General features: G+C 41.6%; 1 protein-coding gene across 11 annotated transcripts in view; it reads right to left on the reverse strand.

Annotated features, from left to right (window-relative positions):
- Positions 1 to 21,756, reverse strand: part of nrg1 (neuregulin 1) — a 118,924-nt gene that overhangs the window by 31,121 nt on the left and 66,047 nt on the right. For 2 of the 11 annotated variants that reach the window (XM_079600248.1, XM_079600247.1), the window contains exon 1: positions 14,222 to 15,381. The exons of the other annotated variants lie outside the window; for them this stretch is intronic. In XM_079600248.1, the coding sequence (XP_079456374.1) occupies positions 14,222 to 14,843 (622 nt within the window). In that variant the 5' untranslated portion in view covers positions 14,844 to 15,381. Of the gene's footprint in view, positions 1 to 14,221; positions 15,382 to 21,756 lie in introns of those variants that run through there. 11 annotated transcript variants of the gene reach the window in all.

A 21,756-nucleotide genomic window follows, 5' to 3' on the forward strand; every position in this document is an offset into this window, starting at 1 on the left:
ACAATCTAGAGGTATAGTATTTCGACATTCTACTAGGGCTGGGTTAAAAATAAAAATGTATCGGTTTTAATCAATTCTCATTTTGAAGAACCGATATCGATTCTTAAATCCCAAGAATCAATCTTTCAGTGTATGCTATTCTCAGTTGATGAATGAACAAAGCTTTGTAGCGCACCTTCCATCCAATAAATCACAGAAAACTTTGTGCTTTGATACATATGATATGAAACAAAGTCTCAGCTTTTAAATCCTGTGAGTTATATTACAAAATTCAAACAATAAACACCTCGATTGAAGCCGAGCGCACGTGAACTGATCATCTCTTCTGCGTTACTGGTTACAACACCGCATTAACATGAATGAACATGATCAGAAGGAATGTTGAAAGATGCAGAACAAATGACTGAAATCCGTATCGTGTCACATGTAATCGTTAAATCAGTGTTTTAACCGCAGGAAGACGTCAATAACAATGCCATGCAACGTCACATTTACATCTGGAAAAGCCTTTTAATGACCAAAAAGTCAATAATCAGCTGGAAAAATGATTTTAGATAGAAGAATTTTGCTAAATATATGCACTATATTACATATTCATTGTATTTTTACCTAAACTGTTCTTCAATATTTGATGTGTGTTTGAATACGTCATGTTTATATGATCACTATTTAAATGTTCATATAAAAAATTAAAAAAACATGTCATTAGAAATGTATTATAGCGTCATTATTATAAAAACGTCCTTATGTGTGATTTAAATATAAGTAGTTAATTGTAACCTTTAATATTATAGTGATGTGCCAACTGTGGTTCGCTATAGTTTACAGCATTAGTTGGGAGATATTTTTCCTTGAGGAAGTTTGCCATATTCCTGATAGGCCCCAATTCATCAATACTGGACCGAATCGTTTCGCAAGCTTGTGATTCAAAATCAAATCGAATCGTGACATGTGTCAATGCCCACACTAATCTACTACCATAAGTAACTTTGCAACTACATGTCAAACTAACTCTCATTAATCCTCAATTACATCTCAGTATTAGTAGACTGTTCTGTTTTTTTTTTTTTTTTTTATGAGTGCTGGATAAAATTTTATGTAAGACTTTGCGTTTTATGTTTGTATGTTGTTTATGTGAAACTTTTTTGTGCTGCCATTTTGGCCAGGACTCCCTGGAAGAAGAGATTTTATATCTCAATGGGACTATCCTGGTAAAATAAAGGATAAATAAATGATAAGTAGGTTAGGGTTCGGGCTCGGGTTAGGAGAATAAGTTGACATGTAGTTGCACACTTATAGTCAGTATAACGTGTGTTGAAGAGCATCAGATATGATCTACTGATACTCTGATGAGAGTTAGTTCACATGTTGCAAGCGTATAGTCTGAACTGAGAGGATGCTTAAAGTGGACAATCAAACTAAAGTGTTACCAACTCTAGGAGCAAAGTTATCCCAGCTTCTAAGACCCGTCTCAGTTCGGCTTAAATATGAGGCAACATTATGTGTTCTTCATGGATACGGCGATCACAGGATGGTGTTCTGTGAACTTGCACTAGCACAGGTGAGTTACCTGATGTGACATGGCATAAAACACAATTCAGTTTCACTGTCAATGCTGGACATTTTGAAACATCCAATCCAATCCAATCCAATCCTATCCAAGAACTGTGGTAACAGATCAACCCAAAGCAACAAGACACTAGATCACTGCTAACGTCTGATATACAGTATTGATATATTCAATATGATTTCTCTGAAGAGGGACGGTATTCAACACAGGCTCTTGTTTGTAGATGATATACTGTACAGTTCTCCCTGATCAAACAGCTGAAGTCTTGCTTGTGTAAGTCCCAGTAGTAGAGCATGTGCTTGTATAGCTTATTTTCTGATACTAATGCAATTACACACATCTACTCAGCACATGCAATTAAATTCAGTAAGTCAAGCATGACAACGTGCAAAAACAACACAGAGACGCAGACAGAAGCGCTGAGTCACACAGAATATATGGACACACTGTTTCTTCAGTGTTTAGTAAACTGGAGCTTGTGTCATATCTTCAAACTCACAGTCAGTGAGCATTAGACCTACTGAGTGACATTGGGCAGGTCATTGTGCTGTGTGTGTGTGTGTGTGTGTGTGTGTGTGTTGTTCTCTATGTTCACTGTGAGCAGGCTCAGTGTGTGTGTGTGTGTGTGTGTGTGTTGTTCTCTATGTTCACTGTGAGCAGGCTCAGTGTGTGTGTGTGTGTGTGTGTGTGTGTGTGTGTGTGTGTGTGTGTGTGTTGTTCTCTATGTTCACTGTGAGCAGGCTCAGTGTGTGTGTGTGTGTGTGTGTGTGTTGTTCTCTATGTTCACTGTGAGCAGACTCAGTGTGTGTGTGTGTGTGTGTGTGTGTGTTGTTCTCTATGTTCACTGTGAGCACGCTCAGTGTGTGTGTGTGTGTGTGTGTGTGTGTGTGTGTGTGTGTTGTTCTCTATGTTCACTGTGAGCAGGCCCAGTGTGTGTGTGTGTGTGTGTGTGTGTGTGTGTGTGTGTGTGTTGTTCTCTATGTTCACTGTGAGCAGGCCCAGTGTGTGTGTGTGTGTGTGTGTGTGTGTGTGTGTGTGTGTGTTGTTCTCTATGTTCACTGTGAGCACGCTCAGTGGTGCTGGATCCCTCACGAGAGACACATGTCCTGCAACACCACACTCACTGCACATCACGCTGACTCTTTCCACGACAGCCGGTGTAAACTAGTTTCCAGCCACCGCCAGCGGTTTAACCATTTATAGTAGCTAGCTACATTGCTACAAACAATCTAAGCACTAGTTTTTAAGGCGGTATAGAGGAGGCTCATGTATAGTCCCGTGTTAAAGAGAGAGCGTGTCTTTCTCTTCTGTGAACGACCGCTCCGCTGGAAACACAGATCACGAGCGCCTCAGTCTCAGGTCTGAAAGTACAGTATACTGTCTTTATACACTTAAGTGGCCTTTTATTGTGGATATTATATTATCTGCAAGTACTGTTTTTTTAAATATTCTTTTTAAAGTACACTACTGTACATGTGCACATTCAATACAATTAATCACACTTCTTTCATACATGAAACATTTATTTGGATCATATACAGTGATGCAGTAAATGTGAAAGTGAAAGTTACAATACTTTTCGTCTGCTGTGTTATTGTTTTACACTTTAAATATGGAGCAGACTTCTTTCTGTCAAATGTTTTGTTTGTATTTTTTTATTTTATTTTATTTTTTACAATAAATAACCCTTGCTTTATATATTTTGTTCCCTAATGCAATGACTTTCCAACAACTGTGATTATTGGTTATTGTATAATAAGAGGAAGAACTGAGATGTGTGTCCAGCCCGCAGTGATCAGGATGTGTGTGTGTGTCAGGCGTGATGGCATGTGTGTGTGTAATCTCAGATGTCTGCTCATTAGCTCTCAAACAGAGGAAAACACACAGAAAGATGTGTGTATGTGGACGGCTGGGAAATCACACGCTGCTCAGCGGGGAATGTGATTTCCACACACTCTGCTCAGACACAAACACACGCATGGCTCAGTGTGTGTGTGTGTGTGTGTGTGTGTGTGTGTGTGGTGTTAATGAGACTCTGAAGGTGATCATTAGGAAAACTCAGTTCAGATCTCCACAGATTCAAACATCTCTCTGTCACTGAGCACTACTTCTGCTCATGACGATATACACAGAAATAAACACATTAGAGATGATTAAGATCCAGAAGAATCCGCCATCACGTGACGTTCACACAATGAGCCGCTGCTGGCGTAGCGTTTCCGGTCTCGCTGACCTTGTGCATTGTAATATAAGACTGATGTGCATCTCACCAATATCATTATGCAGCAGAGACTCATGGGACGTCTGTTCTCAGGAGTGTATCATATATTCGCTGTACCCACAATGCCTTTGGCAATCCATTCAAAGCCTGTTAGCATCCACCAAACAAGGTCATGAAAAGACACATGCGATATCTGCATATTCATGAGGTTTAGCTAAACGTCCTGCAGTCAGTCCAGGGCCGGCACATGTGGACATATAAAGGCTCCACGAGATATGAAAAAGAGAAATGATGTGCACAAGAAGTGTGAAACATCACACACCTCGATATCACTAGACTTGTTATCAGTGTCAGATCTACATCTAAATGAAATATATAATATATCAGCAGAATATCAGGGTTACTGACTTCTGGACAAATCTCTCCGAGGTCAAAGGCACTCTCTGTATTCGTGCTGGTAATAATTTCCTCACCCTCGAATATATGTGAGTAATATATTACTATATTACTCCTTAATCTTTTTTGTTTGTTTTTTAGGTGTGTGAGTGTGTGTGTGTGTGGGCTGGTAAACCCTTCATTATGAGGATAAAATGTCCCCACAAAGATGGCATTATAGAAATCTTTGTCCTTGTGGGACATTTTTTGAACCCCATAAGGAAAACATAAGAATGAAACTTATAAATATGAAACTTATAAATATAAATATATGTTTTTTGAAAATGTAAAAATGCAGAAAGTTTTCTGTGATGGGGTTTTGGAGTAAGTTTAGTGTAAGGGGAGTATAAAACCATTACATCTATGGGAAGTCCCCATAAAACAAATGTGGTGTGCGTGAGTGTGTGCATGCGTGAGTGTGTGCATGTGTGAGTGTGCGTGAGTGTGTGTATGCGTGTGTGTGCATGGGTGTGTGCATGCGTGTGTGTGCATATGTGTGTGCATGTGTGAGTGTGTGTGTGTGTGTGTGTATGTTGTCTGAGAAGATATGTGGTGTGCGTGAGTGTGTGCATGCATGTGTACAGTACGTGCGTGTGTGAGTGTGTGTGTGTGTGTGTGTGCATGCGTGTGTGTGCATGGGTGTGTGTGCACGTGTGCATGTGTGTGTGCGCGCGCGTGTGTGTGTGTGTTGTCTGAGACAATTCACATCTAACAATGTACAACAGTGCGCTGCTCAAATTTTGCCAGGAAAAATTGCTGCAAATGATGTTGATGAAAAACGTTCAGCTAAAATCTGACGCAAGGACATTTGTGAGGCGGAAGCTGTTGACTCAGAGACTTTAAGGACAGATGTCCAGCATATATTATCAGAAGACTATAATTTATGTGCTGAGTCACTGGATCGAACGGGCCATTAGCGGGTTCTGTCCGGGACGGCACCGCTACCTTCCTCATAACTGCCAGATGCCACTTCATTCCAGCGTAATTAAATCAGAGATGTTTGCCTCAGCTGGTCTCTCTACATTACAGTAATGAATTCATCAACCCCTCGGCCCCATTCACAATCACATCTCTATGCACCGTGTGGATTTACATTTGGATTTGGTGAAGGAATGGAAGGGGTTAAGAACACTCTGTGATCAATGCCATGTGAATTATCCAAATTAAACTTTCCCGTCATGTTAGACTGAATGCAGCAGCTCTTCTGAGATCCTGTGAGGGGCTTGATGGAGAAAGAGGTGGTGTTTGACAGGTTTTGCCGTGTCCTGGGGTGTGTGTGTGTGTGTGTGTGTGAGACTGCTGCTGAGACTTTATGAGCTTCATGAAACATCTCAAAGCACGTTCAGATGGGCCTCTTGGGAGGGAGACAGATAATAAAAGATGATGTATGCTTGCACATTATCCCCATTGTCAAATCACATTAATGTGCACAGGTAAAGCTGCATTTATAATTTGGGTTCAGCCTTCGGATAACGCCCAGTATACTCCTGGTTCTCAGACGGTGGCTCGCACTCAGCAGGGAAACACTCATGCCAGAGAGGAATACATAGTTTGCCTCCACCAAAATCTGTTTTATGCAGTGAGTTATTGAGAGCATAAAACCATAGAAAATCATCAAAGTTTCATAATTAACTTGTCTTACATTAAGTCATGTAAATACTTCTGCATTATTTTGGGTCTATGAATTTTGTGATAGAACCAGTAAAGTTTTGATTTTAAAGGTACACTACGTAATTTTTTTGTCCGACCAGACGCTCATACATTTTATGTGTACAGAGAGTCTGGCTTCTCTCCATTGGCAAGCGTTAACTTCATTAAAGGCGGCTACTAAGTTTAAAACTATTGGATCTGCCATAAGCAATCGCTAAAGTTTGTTCATGACGCATGTCTTTCCCCGAACCCTGTGGCGAGGACGGCCACAACATCATGGCCAACAAAACTCAGCAGAGATCGTTCTTGCTCCGGCTTTAACTTCTGGATATTCGGCAGTGGTTAAGATTATATGATTATCTGCTCATAAAACATTCACTACTAGGCTTAGAGATAAGTTTAAGCTGACTAACTGAAGACGTTACTGTATATTTACTCATTAATAGACACGGTACTTCCTTGAAAATAAATTCCAGCACAGCTACAACAACCATAATGAAATGCTCTTCACAATAGATAATGGTTTACACGTGTATTGTACGCAATATCGCAATATACGCAATATGTAACATGTCTAAAATGCAAACACTATAATAGACTTACCATAGTTAATCAGGGTAAGACAAAAACATGTTTTGGAAGAAAGATTGACTGACTCAATTAAATTAGGTTACATACTGTACCTTTAAGAAAATTTTTATTATGTGGGTTTTGTAAAATTGATCCTTGAAACCAGAAGAACTATGATAGTGTGTGTTGCCTGTTTGAAGACACCAAAAACTTTAATTAATCAAAAATATTGGCATTTACATCACATGGCCAATAAAACACTTACAACAGTGGCTGCAATTAAAAAGAGAAACCTTTGCTGTCTAGCTAAAAAACAATCCATAAGACCTTCATTACTGGAGGTAAAAGCGTGGCTGACGGGAGGAGCTCATCTACTGAGAGCGCATGAACTCTGCATGAACCTCGTCACACTGAACACGAGAGGACCCATGATCAAATCAACAGCTTCACACTTTACTTCTTCATTAAAGCGGATCGAGTGATCAGTAAGCGGACTCGAAACATGAAAACTGAAAACTGATATCAAGATCACAGCACAGAAAGAAGTCTTATTTCGATGATAAGTAATAAATCATCTACATGATGTCTTCGAGATGTGATGGCCACGTGTCTGTGACATCATAAGGAAGACATTTTAAAAGGTTGGTGAGACACTGATCGATAAAGCCATCAGGAGACCATGGGAAGTTATTCATACATTATTTAATGAGTTCACAGTGCTGTGCATTTATTAGCAGCACGCTTTACGGGATAGAGACCTATGGCTCATGTATGTTTACTATCATGTACTTAGTGCTACGCACCATCTCACTGTCTAGCATGATGTGTTCATCAATACTGTATCTCAGACAGAAGGCTGAACCTCAACTGCCTTACATATGAATAAAAAAATCAGAATCCTAAAATATACAACAAAGGACCCATCCAAACTACAACGCCTCTGATCACTTATCCCGGGGGAAACATATGGACCTCTAGTGCTGTTAGCACACAGGACATCAATAACTCCAGCACTGTGGACAGAGCACGCCTGATTCTTGGCCTCAGTCCCACTGAAATACTGCAGTTAGATCTGAATCATCAGTCGTTCACACAAGGCATCCCAAAATATCCGAGAGCGAAGACCGATAACGCTGCCTCTCTGCAACACAGGTCCGCAGTGAGCTCTGATGTGGAGAGGATGAAGAACCTGAGCTCACAGACACTAGAAACTCGGAAAATTTGAATATCGTGCACATTTATTTCAGTAATTCAACTTAAAAGCTGAAACAAATATACTGTATAGACTTTAAAACATGCAAAGTGAGATATTTCAAGCCTTTTTTTTGTTATAGTTTGGATGATTATGGCTTACAGCTTATGACAACCACAATAGAATATTGTGAAAAATATTTTTTTACGACAAAAATGAACCATCACTGAACTTAATTCGGCTGGACTGTGACGCTATTTTCTTCTAGACACACACTTTGTTGCATTATTTTCCTGTTATCTCTGTAAAGCTGCTTTAAAAACCATTTGTGTGAAGCTCCACAAAGGCTTTGCTATTCTGCAGTGAATCCTCCATGTACTGGTGCGTTGAGCTCATCCCAACACACTGATGTGAAGAACCTTCATCAGGACCTTAGTTCATCTCCAAATAACTATTTAGCAACCTAAGATTCCCATTCATGTACAAACAAAAATCTTTCTGGTTTATTTGCTAAACTACCAAATGTGAAAAAGTTGACAAAACTCACATTATACTAATGTAGTGAGGCAGCATTTCTAGGTTGGCCCACAGACAGCATGCATACCAGTATTGAGAACCATTGCAGTAATCCAGCACTGGGAGAATCACTCAATATTACTCTGCACAATCCTCCAAAACAACATGCAGACAACTGCAGCTTGGCACATATAACTGCCCTATGGCTAAGCCACGCCCCCTCCGCTCACTCGGACGGTCCACATTCGGCTACGGGCGCTATGGCCGCTGTCACAGGAGGAGACACTTCAGGAGGCAATTGATGATTTTTGGAGACAGAAAGATTATATATCATCTCGAAGTCACCAAAAGGGCCTTAACTATGCATTGGAGGGTTATATTAATCATTTTATTGTTGAGAAGGTTGATGAAAAACTTCAGCTCCAGGCAAAAATGTACAGGTCAGTGTAAACGTGATAAACCGCAAAAAAACAACAAAAAAAAAAACACAAAAAACCCCCACAAAGTTCCCCAGTTGTTTTGTTAGAAAGTTGTCTAAAATGTTGTGCTTCAATATGTAATTAATGGTTCATGATCAAATTAAATATGTACAGGTCTAAGTAGCATACGTTTCCAGGACAAGCGTTTTGACAGTATGGAGCTAAATGAGTCTCAATAAAGATAAATGCACACACTACATTCACATATGCACACACAGGATTCATAAATACACACACAGGATACACAAATGCGCACAGAATTCACAAATGCACACACAAAATTTAAAAAGCACAGAAGATTCACAAATGCATACAAAATTCACAAATTCACACAAAATTCATAAATACACACACAATTTAGAAATACAAACAAAATTTACAAATGCACTCAAGATTCAGAAATGCACAGGGCAAGATTCAGACGTGTATTTCTGATGCACACACAAATATATATTGATTTACAAACTGCTTGCGGTCTGTGAACTTCACTGCATTTGTGTGTGAATTTTGAGACTCCCTTGACTTGGCTCGACACACAAATGCCTTTTTTTAAACAGGGAATGATCAGCAACCAATCAGATATCTCTCTTGTGGTTTAGCCAATCACAAGAACGCACCCCGCGTGGGGGATTGTTTACTCATAAGCCAATCACATGAATGCGTTCACACAGCGCGATATGCATGTGGCGCGGGCGCGGTGGAGTTCTGTCTGTCAGTTGGTTGAGACATAGACATCATATAGATAGACGCCCTATCGACCGCCACTGTATGGGAAGCCAAACAAACCAAAAGTGGGACGAGACAGCGGGGGTTTACAGAGCTCGCGCCGCGCTGACATGTCATCTGCGCGGTTCAATGGTCCGAGCCGCGCGGCCGACTCGTCAGCGCAGCGCGGACGTGTTTCCTAGCGACAACCAATGGGCAGCGCGGCGCGAACAATCCTCACCAGCGCTGCACTGATCAAACAGCGCAGCGCAGCGCAAACCATACATGCAAATAAATGTACAATAAAGAAACCCCAGCTTCCTTACAAAAAATTGGTTCTCTGCTGAAGTTTAGGAGTTTTTCCCTACAGAAGACAAAGAAGAAGAAAGACAAGATGAAATGCATGCATTTCTTATGTTTATTATAGCTATTTAATACTGTTAGTAAAGAGTAGTGTTGTGCGTCGATACTTTGAAGAACTGCACATATATAGAGGCTACGGAAAGAGCTGTACAAAGCAGAAACTTCAATGACTTTCAATTTCGTAGTCGTCTTGAGGAGCACGCCAACCTTCTGGAAATTATATCGGACAGTTTACATGTTCAGGTAATGTATGTTAGTAAGTTTTGCATTCAGCCATCATGTGTAGACTTTAAGCTTTTTATGTCTGAATTCCATAATCATTTGTTAATTTTGAATAAAATGTTAAAACTAAAGATCAATTTTATGTTATTGATATTTTGTGATATTGATTTATAGGGTGAATTCGGTGTGATTTGGACATTGTCAAATTCGTTATTGTCTTAAGAATAGTGAAACCATAACATTTTAATTCTAACTTCCAGATATCACATCACATTGGTGATGAGGTCAAGGTCATTCTAAAACATTATACAGTTTTAGACTAGGCTATATATAGGCGACCAGGTTGATTGGGAGGGACACTTTTTCCAATTAATCTCAATAGCAAAAAGTGTCCAAATCACACTGAATTCACCCTATAAATCAATATCACAAAATATCAATAACATAAAATTGATCTTTAGTTTTAACATTTTATTCAAAATTAACAAATGATTATGGAATTCAGACATAAAAAGCTTAAAGTCTACAAATGATGGCTGAATGCAAAACTTACTAACATACATTACCTGAACATGTAAACTGTCCGATATAATTTCCAGAAGGTTGGCGTGCTCCTCAAGACGACTACGAAATTGAAAGTCATTGAAGTTTCTGCTTTGTACAGCTCTTTCCGTAGCCTCTATATATGTGCAGTTCTTCAAAGTATCGACGCACAACACTCTTTACTAACAGTATTAAATAGCTATAATAAACATAAGAAATGCATGCATTTCATCTTGTCTTTCTTCTTCTTTGTCTTCTGTAGGGAAAAACTCCTAAACTTCAGCAGAGAACCAATTTTTTGCAAGGAAGCTGGGGTTTCTTTATTGTACATTTATTTGCATGTATGGTTTGCGCTGCGCTGCGCTGTTTGATCAGTGCAGCGCTGGTGAGGATTGTTCGCGCCGCGCTGCCCATTGGTTGTCGCTAGGAAACACGTCCGCGCTGCGCTGACGAGTCGGCCGCGCGGCTCGGACCATTGAACCGCGCAGATGACATGTCAGCGCGGCGCGAGCTCTGTAAACCCCCGCTGTCTCGTCCCACTTTTGGTTAGTTTGGCTTCCCATACAGTAGCGGTCGATAGGGCGTCTATCTATATGATGTCTATGTCTCAACCAACTGACAGACAGAACTCCACCGCGCCCGCGCCACATGCATATCGCGCTGTGTGAACGCATTCATGTGATTGGCTTATGAGTAAACAATCCCCCACGCGGGGTGCGTTCTTGTGATTGGCTAAACCAAGGGAGATATCTGATTGGTTGCTGATCATTCCCTGTTTAAAAAAAGGCATTTGTGTGTCGAGCCAAGTCAAGGGAGTCTCAAAATTCACACACAAATGCAGTGAAGTTCACAGACCGCAAGCAGTTTGTAAATCAATATATATTTGTGTGTGCATCAGAAATACACGTCTGAATCTTGCCCTGTGCATTTCTGAATCTTGAGTGCATTTGTAAATTTTGTTTGTATTTCTAAATTGTGTGTGTATTTATGAATTTTGTGCGCATTTGTGTATCCTGTGTGTGTATTTATGAATCATGTGTGTGCATGTATGAATCCTGTGTGTGCATATGTGAATGTAGTGTGTGCATTTATCTTTATTGAGACTCATTTAGCTCCATATGACAGAGATTAGCCTAACGTTACCTCTCCGCTAGTGTGTGCTACAGTATTTACATGAATCATTCAGCACAACATTGCTCACATTTGTTATCTCGGTGATTTACAGATACGTTAATGAAGCTAAGTGAGAAGCTAACGTTAACGGTTTCTAATGTTATGCTAACGTTAGCCTAACGTTACGTTAGAGATGTTAAAGATAACGTTCAAACACGTTGTTGAGTTTCCTTAGAACAGATGTAGACATCCTTGTTTAGTTTATCCACGTTTAGTTGGTGTGGTGGTCATAACTTAACCCAGAGCAGACACTGATCTCGGCTGAGATGTGGCTTGGGAAAGGGTCAAAAACACACACCGTCGCCCAGCCTCTCGGGATACCTAGTGTCGGAGTCGCATGTTCCCCATACACACCGTTTGACCATTTTACACTTAAAATGACAAGACGTGGAAGCAGAGAATGTCCGAGTGTATTGGGTTAGCTATGCACACTGTGATTGGCTCCTCGCGTTTGGGGGCGTGGCTTAGCCATAGTTCAATTGACAAAATTCACTATTTTCCACTTACAAGCTCACATCCTACTGAGAGATCAGTGTTCAGTGTTTCCCATTAAACAGCAAACATCCTCTGTATTTGGGAATATTGTGCAGTAAAGCAATTTCTATTTAACAAACTTTTTCTAACAAACCATTGAAAAAACTTTCAATGAGCTTCTTTTCATCGAATCCTGGGCTTTGAGTGCTAATGCACAGCACATGTAATGGATTAGTACAATGAAGTACTAATGCAATACATGATGATGTAAATTACATGTACAGAATATAAAAGCATCACATATATGCACCCATGATGCACTTGGCTCTCATTATATTTCTGTCCTGATCTTTCATTTCACAAAATGCGAGATGTATTTCATCAGGCTCAGAATCACTTTAACTAAAGCTTCCTTGTTAGTCAGCTGATCTGCTGTCTGTTATTGATTTAGACTGAAATGTTCAGAAAAGCGATTGCATTTCCACTCCAGGCCCAGACGATTGATCACAGTCTTGCAGTGTCTCTGAGCTTCCCAGCAGCTCTCCATTCAGGCCAGCGGTTCAGACGCAGGGGTGAAGTGAGGTTACGCAAGAACATCCACCACATCTCAAACTCTGACGTCTCAGCCAACAACTGGACTGTAAAGTCCGGTCACAATTATTATAATTGAACACCAATTAAAAATGGTAAATTAAGCTGTTAGGGATAGACGTACAATCCCTTCAGTACAGGTAAAACTAGGATAATTTGAATATGGTGCAAAAGTTCATTTATTTCAGTAATTCAACTTAAAAGATGTAACTAATATATGATATAGACTCATTACATGCACAGTGAGATATTTCAAGCCTTTATTTGTTATAATTTTGATGATTATGGCTTACAGATTATGAAAACCCCAAATTCAAAATTAGAATATTGTAAAAAGGTTTTCATAAGCTGTAATCATCATAATTATAACAAATAAGGGCTTTAAATATCTCACTTTGCATGTAATGAGTCTATATCATATATTAGTTACATCTTTTAAGTTGAATTACTGAAATAAATGAACTTTTGCACCATATTCTAGTTTTTCGAGTGTCCCCTGTAAGTTGTACTGTTGTGTACATCGATTATACTGTAGTACACTAGTACATTTCTGTCCTGCACAACAAGTTTTCATTCTCATATTAAATATTGTGTCCACCAAATATTTCTCCATTACATGTAAGGCTAGCAGTCACAGAAGACATCCAGCAGCTCTTAATTCTGTAATAGCTCAGTGTTTGACATAAGCAGCTGCCTTAACCTCAGACAGACGAGGTGAGATAATCCAATCTTTTAAATGGATTAAAGCAGAAGTCTCAGTCGCAGAGAACTGAAGGGCTGGGCTCTATATTTGCATAATGACGTGCAGACACATTCTCAGCATCACTATCCGGCCGGCTTCAGGAAACTTCTCTCAGGATGACAGTGCATCACTGCTAAAAGTGGCAGAGCGGGTAAAAAAATAAAAAATAAACTGGGGAGAAAAAAGGAAAGGAGATCCAAGATCCGAGAGTGGAAGTCTGGCAGTCCTCCAGCCATTATAATGCTTCAAGCGCTCAAAGTCACGGTGGAGAGCAGATAGTATTACTGGCGATCATCTTTCTGTGGAAGGGCATGGGCTAGTCTGTGTGGAGACGCTGACCTTGAGATGGAGCAGAGCCAATAGGAAGTGTCCTCCTCACTGCAGCACCACTGCATTATCACACACTCGTGCGCCGGTGCCACCCATGCGCGCTGGCCGTAGCGTTCGGGTTTGACACCGTAACTGACAGGCGGCTTCAAAGGGGGCGTCTGCGTCACTATCAGCGCCCGTCTCGGGTTAGCTACGCTTCACAGGAGTGCGCCGCACGACCGGCGAGATACAACACGCCTGCTTTGAAGTGACACACACACTCTTACCTCACCGGGAAACAAGTCGCTTAACAATTACTGTTCTTTGATCCTGTGTGAACGGACTGTCAGGGGTACACACATCTCCTTTTTCATTATTCAAGATCTTTGAGACATAACTAGACCTAACTTTTAACATTTTCATGCCCCCCTCCCCCCTCCCCAAAGTGAACACAGATTGTACTTACATGTCTTGGGAATAATTTCGTTAGATTCCAGAGTTGGATGTTGGTTTGCATTGGTGGCATTCTGGACAGGTTTGAAGGTGCTCTTGGGTTTGGGTGGAGACACAGAGTTGGTGTGAACGGTCACCGCCGCAGTGGGTGTTAACACCGCTTTAGATGAGGAGACCTCGACGGGACCGGCCGTGGACCCCCCCTCCACAAACACCTTGGGCTGTCCCGGGACAGATGTGGGAGCAGAGGCCGATACGGGATTCTGAGTAAAGTCCGAGTTTATCACAGGATCGTGTCCTATGCGTTTGAGATCAAGGTGTGTGGGTGGCTCGTATTCGAAGATCTTGTCCACGAAGACCCACTTGAGGCCGGCGGTGCAGAGAGCCAGGCTCAGCAAGCAGGCCAGGATAGGCAAGATGCAGATCTTCTCCGAGCGCACGCAGTCACTCACGCGCTCCAGATCCAGGCACACACAGCAGGGCAGAGGCACGCATCCCGCAGGACCCTGTTCTGAGCCGTCTCCCGGCACGTCCTCCTCCGCCGCCTCGGGCGTCTCTTTCGGGGAGACCTCGGATAGCGCTTCTGAAGGAGCCTCTTGAGACGCGAGCCCGGCCGGGATGTCCTCCGACTGCATCTCTCCCCCCGGTTCTGTGTGTCAGGATCAGACGAGCAGCAGACCTCGCTCTCCTGCCTCGTGAACTGATCTCTCCATTACCAGGAGAGGGGGAAGGGACTCAAAGGACTGACTAACCTCGTTACTACAGAGGAAGACTTCTACTTTCTGTCGCTCGCGGTCTCCACAGGAGCGGGAGGAAAAACACCGGCAGCGAGGCTATAAATAAGGCATGTGTTCGGGAAGCCGTGTGTGTGAGCACCCCGGGGAGGATCCGCCTGCGAGCGAGTCCGGGGAGAGAGTAGTGCTCACCTGGGGGCAGGGCTGTCGAAACGCCCGAATCATCCGCAGGCTGCAGGTGTGTGTCCCATCAAAGCCCCGGCTCCTCGGAGCAAGAGCCGGCCGCTACAGACTCGCACGCAGAAGCACACGGAAGGACCAGGAGATCGGACTGAAGATTACACACACCCCTTCCTACACCCCTCCTCTTTCTCCCTCTCCGTATCCATCACACCAACACACACACACGCTCTGTCTGGTGGCTCTCTCCTCTCACACTACCAACACAAAGCAGAGAGTCGGGCAAGTCTGCGCTTGATCCAATTAGGAAGAACGACAGTCTCTCTCTCTCTCTCTCTCTCTCTCTCTCTCTCTCTCTCTCTCTCTCTCACTCTCTCACTCTCTCTCTCTCTCTCTGTCATTGATTCTGCTGTGGATGAGGATAGAGTTGTCTCACACACACACACACACACACACACACACACACACACACACACACACACACACACACACTGATGGGACGCTTTCTCAGGGGAATATGCTGCTATTGTTTCTATTAGTGGTCGAGTGATATGTTTTTTTTAATGGCTAATAACCAATACTGCATCTTGAAGGCAGGGTGGGCGATGCTAGACATAATTATAATACATATGCATGAGTAGGTAGTTAGACTTCAAAAAAAAATATTTCAGGTTAAAATTGATATGAATGTATGAGATAAAATTTAAAAAAATTTATTTAAGTGCTGGTCACCATTTTTGCTTAAGTTTTTCACCATTATTGAATTATATTTTTGTCTTTAGTAGTTGCCCTGAGGCGTAACAAAGAATATTTGGTTACACTTTATTTTAAGTGTCCCTGTTACAGTGTAATTATACATTCAAGTAATATTGAGTAACTACATGTACTTACTATAGGGTTAGGAGTCATGCATATTTAATAGTTATTACTATAGTAATTACATGTAACATACGTAACAATGACACTGTCAAATAAAGTGTTACCAAATTTTTTTCAAACAACAAATATTTATAGCTTTCATTCAATCAATATGAGCCCGTAAAACTGCATGCATAATAATAATAAAATAATTCAAAAATTGTTGTTTAAAATAGTTTTAGATAAAGCACATTATACCAAATGATAATAATATTTCATATTAAAACGTGAGGAGATCTGAAGTCTACTGCTTAAACTTTTGGTGGTCGTTGTGACTGACTTTAAGATTTGCAGATGATCTTCACACTGCAGATAATAACGGCGCTGATCATAAATGAGAATAAGCATGAATGGACACGTTTCATCAATGCCTGTTTTTAAATCACAGAGCTGATTTTAAAAGGCTAAATTGATTTGTTTGAGTAATGTGTGTGTATATTCAGTCTGCCCTTTACTGTTGTATAATCACATTTGCCTCCGCATGCGGCAGGAGCGCTGACTCAGGGGCCGACGGGTCGCGTCCAGGGCCGATAAATACTGAGCGAGGAACAGACTCCGTCGGGAATACTGTGCAGCCACACCGGAAGTCAGCGAGCGGCGGTTTAATGAGGCGTTTCTTTACACGCCGGCTGTGCTGACACACAGAGAAGAACGAGGGCTTCACTAATGAACTGCGTTCGGCACTGTTAGTCGTTCAGTACTAGTCTTACATTCACATTAGATTCATTTGCTTCCGGGATCTCAAATTCAAGCCGATTTCACAGTGTGATTTATCTTGAAGGCCATTATATAATATGGAAGCATTAAAGTGATTATATAACAAAAAGGCTGAATGATTTAACATGATGAATGTTAAGGCACATTAAAACGAAACTTCTAAATCAGTTTTGATTTTATTTGTTCATTCTTGTGAAGTATTTAAAATTTTCATGACAATATACACAAATTCTCATCCAGATTTTCTCCAATTCCTTTTGATAATCATCAGATTTTCATCACTATAATACAAGCATTTTCTTATTAAAATGTAAAATAAACAAAACTATTAGCTTTTTTGCTTTACAGTATTCATAATTGAAGGAGGTAAAATGTGCTAAATCATCACAAAAATCTCACTTTTTTTTTTTCCTTTTCTTTGTGCAAAACATTTTATTTTTATTTTTTATTTTGGGGTAAAATATGACTTGACAGGTTTCATTTTCATTCACCTGTTTGAAACATGAGTGTTTCCAAATGATAACTCCATCTGGCCATCTGGTCAACAGATTATTGAGACTCATCCTCGGCATCATCGCAGTCTGCGTACGTTTCTGGATGATTTTTAAATGATGACGTTCAAACTCACTCTTTCATGCACACATATACACAGTGCTTTCCACTAGTATACCTAAGCCGTCCCACACTGGCGTGGACGGATGAGTGGTTACCATTATGAGATGAGCTGGGATTAGTGACCACACAACACGTGCACGAGAGCGCCGCAGGGTCCATGAGCAGGTCCTGGGGCTTTCGTCCCCTCAGGCCTGTTAAGCTGTCCCACGTCTCATTGCCATTAGACTGGGAATCAAATGTACACGAGGTGTGTGTATGCAGCGGGGTCATAGGTCAGGTCAGCAGTCGTGACCCCTCGACTCTCACAGCAGAGAGGAAGTGGACTCGCATTATCTGGACAGATGGGATAGTCCTGCTCGGGAACTACTGAGGAGAAAGTCATGCACATTCCTTATTAAAAGATTGTTTAACATGTTCACAAACACAGTTCAGAGACCGCTGTGACGTGAAGGACACCAATGATTCAGAAAGCTACTTAATCTACCTAAGATTGTCATTAATTACTGAATATGTTAATATTAAGATGAAATCTGTATACTGAAGGGAAATAGCATACGGCGATATACTTTTCTTCAGGACAATGACAACAATTGTGTAGAAAATTAGAGAATGATGGAAAATGTATCCATTCTGTCAAAATGACATTTCAAGAATATTTGTAGCATAAGCTCATAGATATATTGTACATATGAAGGTCATTGGCTTAATAATGTGGGATAGGTGCCAAAATGGGTCCCAAAGTCATCAAAGTCAAAGTCAAGACAAAACTGTGTTTGTTTTCTAGCGGGTAAAGATCTGTGTGTGTGTGTTAGGCTGCACTAAAACTATCTGCATTCAGTGTTAGTATTATATAATAATCACTAAATATGATATTGCTCACATAGTAAAGATCAATGCGTTCAGATTTACTAAGATAAACTGTAGAAGAAGAAAAACTATGAACATACAAATGCAAACATCTGAACTTCTTGACTAAGGATTCAAAATGTGAAATGGGTTAAATAGTAAATCCTTCTTACAGGAAGTTGGATGAATTATGTATGCCTGAGATGTGGGATGCGAGATGAGTGTGTGATCAGTGAGGTTTGGCAGGTGAAGGGTTACTGCTGCATTAGGAGATGAGACGCTCCTCATGCCAAACACGTCAAGGCAAGAGTTTTATTAACAAACACGGAACAAGGTCTCGGGCACCAATTCAATAACGGTGCCTTTCTCTGCTGACGCACCAACACTGAGGAGCTTTTACACAAATACAGCGGCCTTTTCTCCTGTGCTGTCATGAGCAGAGAGACTGGAGTCAGACACACACACACACACACACACAGCGCCACGTCTGACTGTGTGTTCATGCCCTCACCTCCAACAGCCCGCCCGACTGGAGCCGCTGCGTAGGATCATCCATCTCACACACACACACACACACACACACACACACACACACACACACACACACACACACACACACCTGGTTCACTATCTTTGTGGGGACTCTATGGTTTTTATATTGTACAAACCTACCCCTAAACCTATCCAACGCGCACACACACACCCACACACACCCACACACACACACACCCACACACACACACACACACACACACACACACACACACACACACACACACACACACACACACACACACACACACACACACACACACACACACACACACACACACACACACACACACACACACACACACACACACACACACACACACACACACACACACACACACACACACACACACACGTCTGGTTCACTATCTTTGTGGGGACTCTATGGTTTTTATATTGTACAAACCTAACCCTAAACCTACCCAACCAACGCGCACACACACACACACACACACACTTCCGCGACGCAACATAAGGTGACTATGACCAATAGTATCGGCTTGGACATCAAACTATAAATAAAAATCAAATTAATTTCATTCATGTTTCTATCCATTATTTCAAGGCCAAACTAGCTGAACAATGAAGGACAGGGCAGCGATCTCTCTGGAAGCCCTTCACAGTCACCGCGCTGATGCATTAGTGAGTTGATCACGGTGAAGCCGGCTGTGGAGCTCTTGCTGCAGTGCGCAGCACTCAGCGTGCTGTAATTATTCATGCGTCTGGAGGTGCAGTGTGTTCCCTGCTCCAGAGCGGCTCCCAGACGGCTTCCAGCGGGAAGAGTGTGGCGTGACAGAGACCACTGAAGACAAAGAGCTCGTCTGGTCCACTGCAGCAACTGCTCCACACCTGCAGTACCAACCCTGACTCACGTCACGTCACATCACTGTAGAGGGAACCGTACGCACTGTCCCGCGGGATCCCGCCCCATCAGCCGGACCGAGGGGCAGAAGAGCTGCTGCGTGACTGGAGTTAACAGTGGAAACTGAGAAAACGCCAGTAAAACTAATTATTATCAGTTTAAACTAAAGGATGGACTCGATATAGTGTTCCTTACAACTTACCACAGATCCAGAGATCATGGATATTGACATGCAGCAGGAATCATGTTTCCTGACATTTATAAGTGTCTGATTTTGACGCCGGGGAAATACATAAAGCAAATTTGCGTGTGAACGCTTTATATGAATACAATATAGGTCTAAATCCGAGTGATCACATAGTGTTATATATATATAGCAGTATGCTTGCCGTCAAGACTGAGAGGACGCTAACATTGGTAGTCTCTCAAGAAGTTAAAACAACGTGACAAAAACATGCGCAAATCTGACCCAAATGTTCACTGTCACGGCTGTTACCAGGGCTGTCACTTTTCTGAAAAAATCCTGTTCGATTATTAAAGGCATGAGTGTTCATTGAATCGATTGTAAAATCGATTTTCCATGTCTAAAGACGTTTCCATTTTCAACACCAAATACAGGCCAATCCACGGACAACTAACCGGCATTAGGACGAGCGTAAAGAGGTCAGCAATAAGTAAAGAGCGGGCGTATCGTGACGAGCTGGACGCGCTCCGAGAGAAGCCAGTTAAAATTGATTCACTAATTTTGTTTTCGAAACTTGTGTTGATTGGTCCGATCGATTGTGCAATCGATTTTCGAACGTAAAGTGGCAGCCCTACATTGCTACCATCTATTTGCATTATTTTATATCCACCTGGTTACTTTTATGCATGTATTAGCCAAAAAAAGTAGCATATTTAAAGCTAGTTCTGTCATGATAACTGTCGGAGAGATTGGCACGGTAATGGATATGGCAAAGTTAGTGTATTTGGACTTGGTGGACTAGATCTGCTACGCTGCTGCTGAGCAAGTACTGAGAATCGCTACTGCAAATACATTACTGCCAGTATATTCACAGACATGCTCACATACATGAAATAACCCCGGTAGCAGATCTATCAAGGTGGAGCTGGGGAAGGAGGAGGGTTTCTGAAAGGTCAGACTGCTAACAGCAACACTACCAGCCACTGATGCAACTCTGATAGTTTTTAAAATGGACACTGAATGAAAACAAACATAATGCTCCAAGTAAAATTGTATTATAAAAAAAAAAAACAGTTTATATTTCCCGATAACTACAAGTTATCATTATCGATAAAAATCCAAATTCTGTCGACCTCTACCCTAGCAACTGCACAGCGAGGCCTTGGCAACCACCCACCACACCACTGGTGAACCACTCACCAAGATGTTCCTCGCTCAGATCCGGTTTGGCCTTCAACATTTACTGTATTTCTCTAATCTCTTGTTATCCCTCATATTTTGTCTATCACTAAACGGCAGTCCTCCACAGACCTGTCTAGACACTGTAATTGAAACCTGACCTGTTCAGATGACCACTTACAAAAACATTCAGACATATGCAGAAAATGTAATGAATGATACTGGATCCAAATACCACACATATGACATCTTTCGAGTGTTATCCTGCAGTACAGCTGGACTTTACTGATCCAGACCACACGACACAGAAACATCTAGCATGAGCTCATATATAGCCACTGGAGCTCTGCTGAGACAAAACACACGTGAAAACGGCCCTAAAATGTCACTCATAATTGTTTTACATGGGGCCATGAGGTCATTTCAGCATTTTTCAGTGCTAGTGTGTGATTTTATTGCGGTCCAAAAATGGAAATGTCCGTGTTTGTCTCCCACCTCCCATTAGAAAGTTCCCGGACAAATGATCAACTGTTTTTTTACATCCACCAGCATTGTGTGGAAAAGTAATTCCCATCTGAACTTTCTTTTGAGTTTATGTGGAGGTCTTGACCGCTGCTGGAGACACTGCTTTGGCACTTCAGAGAAACTAAGGCCCTGTCCACTCCTGGTATTAAGATGCGTTTGGTCGATCAGATCTCAAGTGGACGACGCTAATGCAGGAGTAAGCGGGTCTAACACGCTTTGAGCTTGTCCAGTTTTGA

The sequence above is a fragment of the Phoxinus phoxinus genome (assembly GCF_949152265.1).
Source record: "Phoxinus phoxinus genome assembly, chromosome: 23".
In the NCBI taxonomy this organism is placed as follows: domain Eukaryota; kingdom Metazoa; phylum Chordata; class Actinopteri; order Cypriniformes; family Leuciscidae; genus Phoxinus; species Phoxinus phoxinus.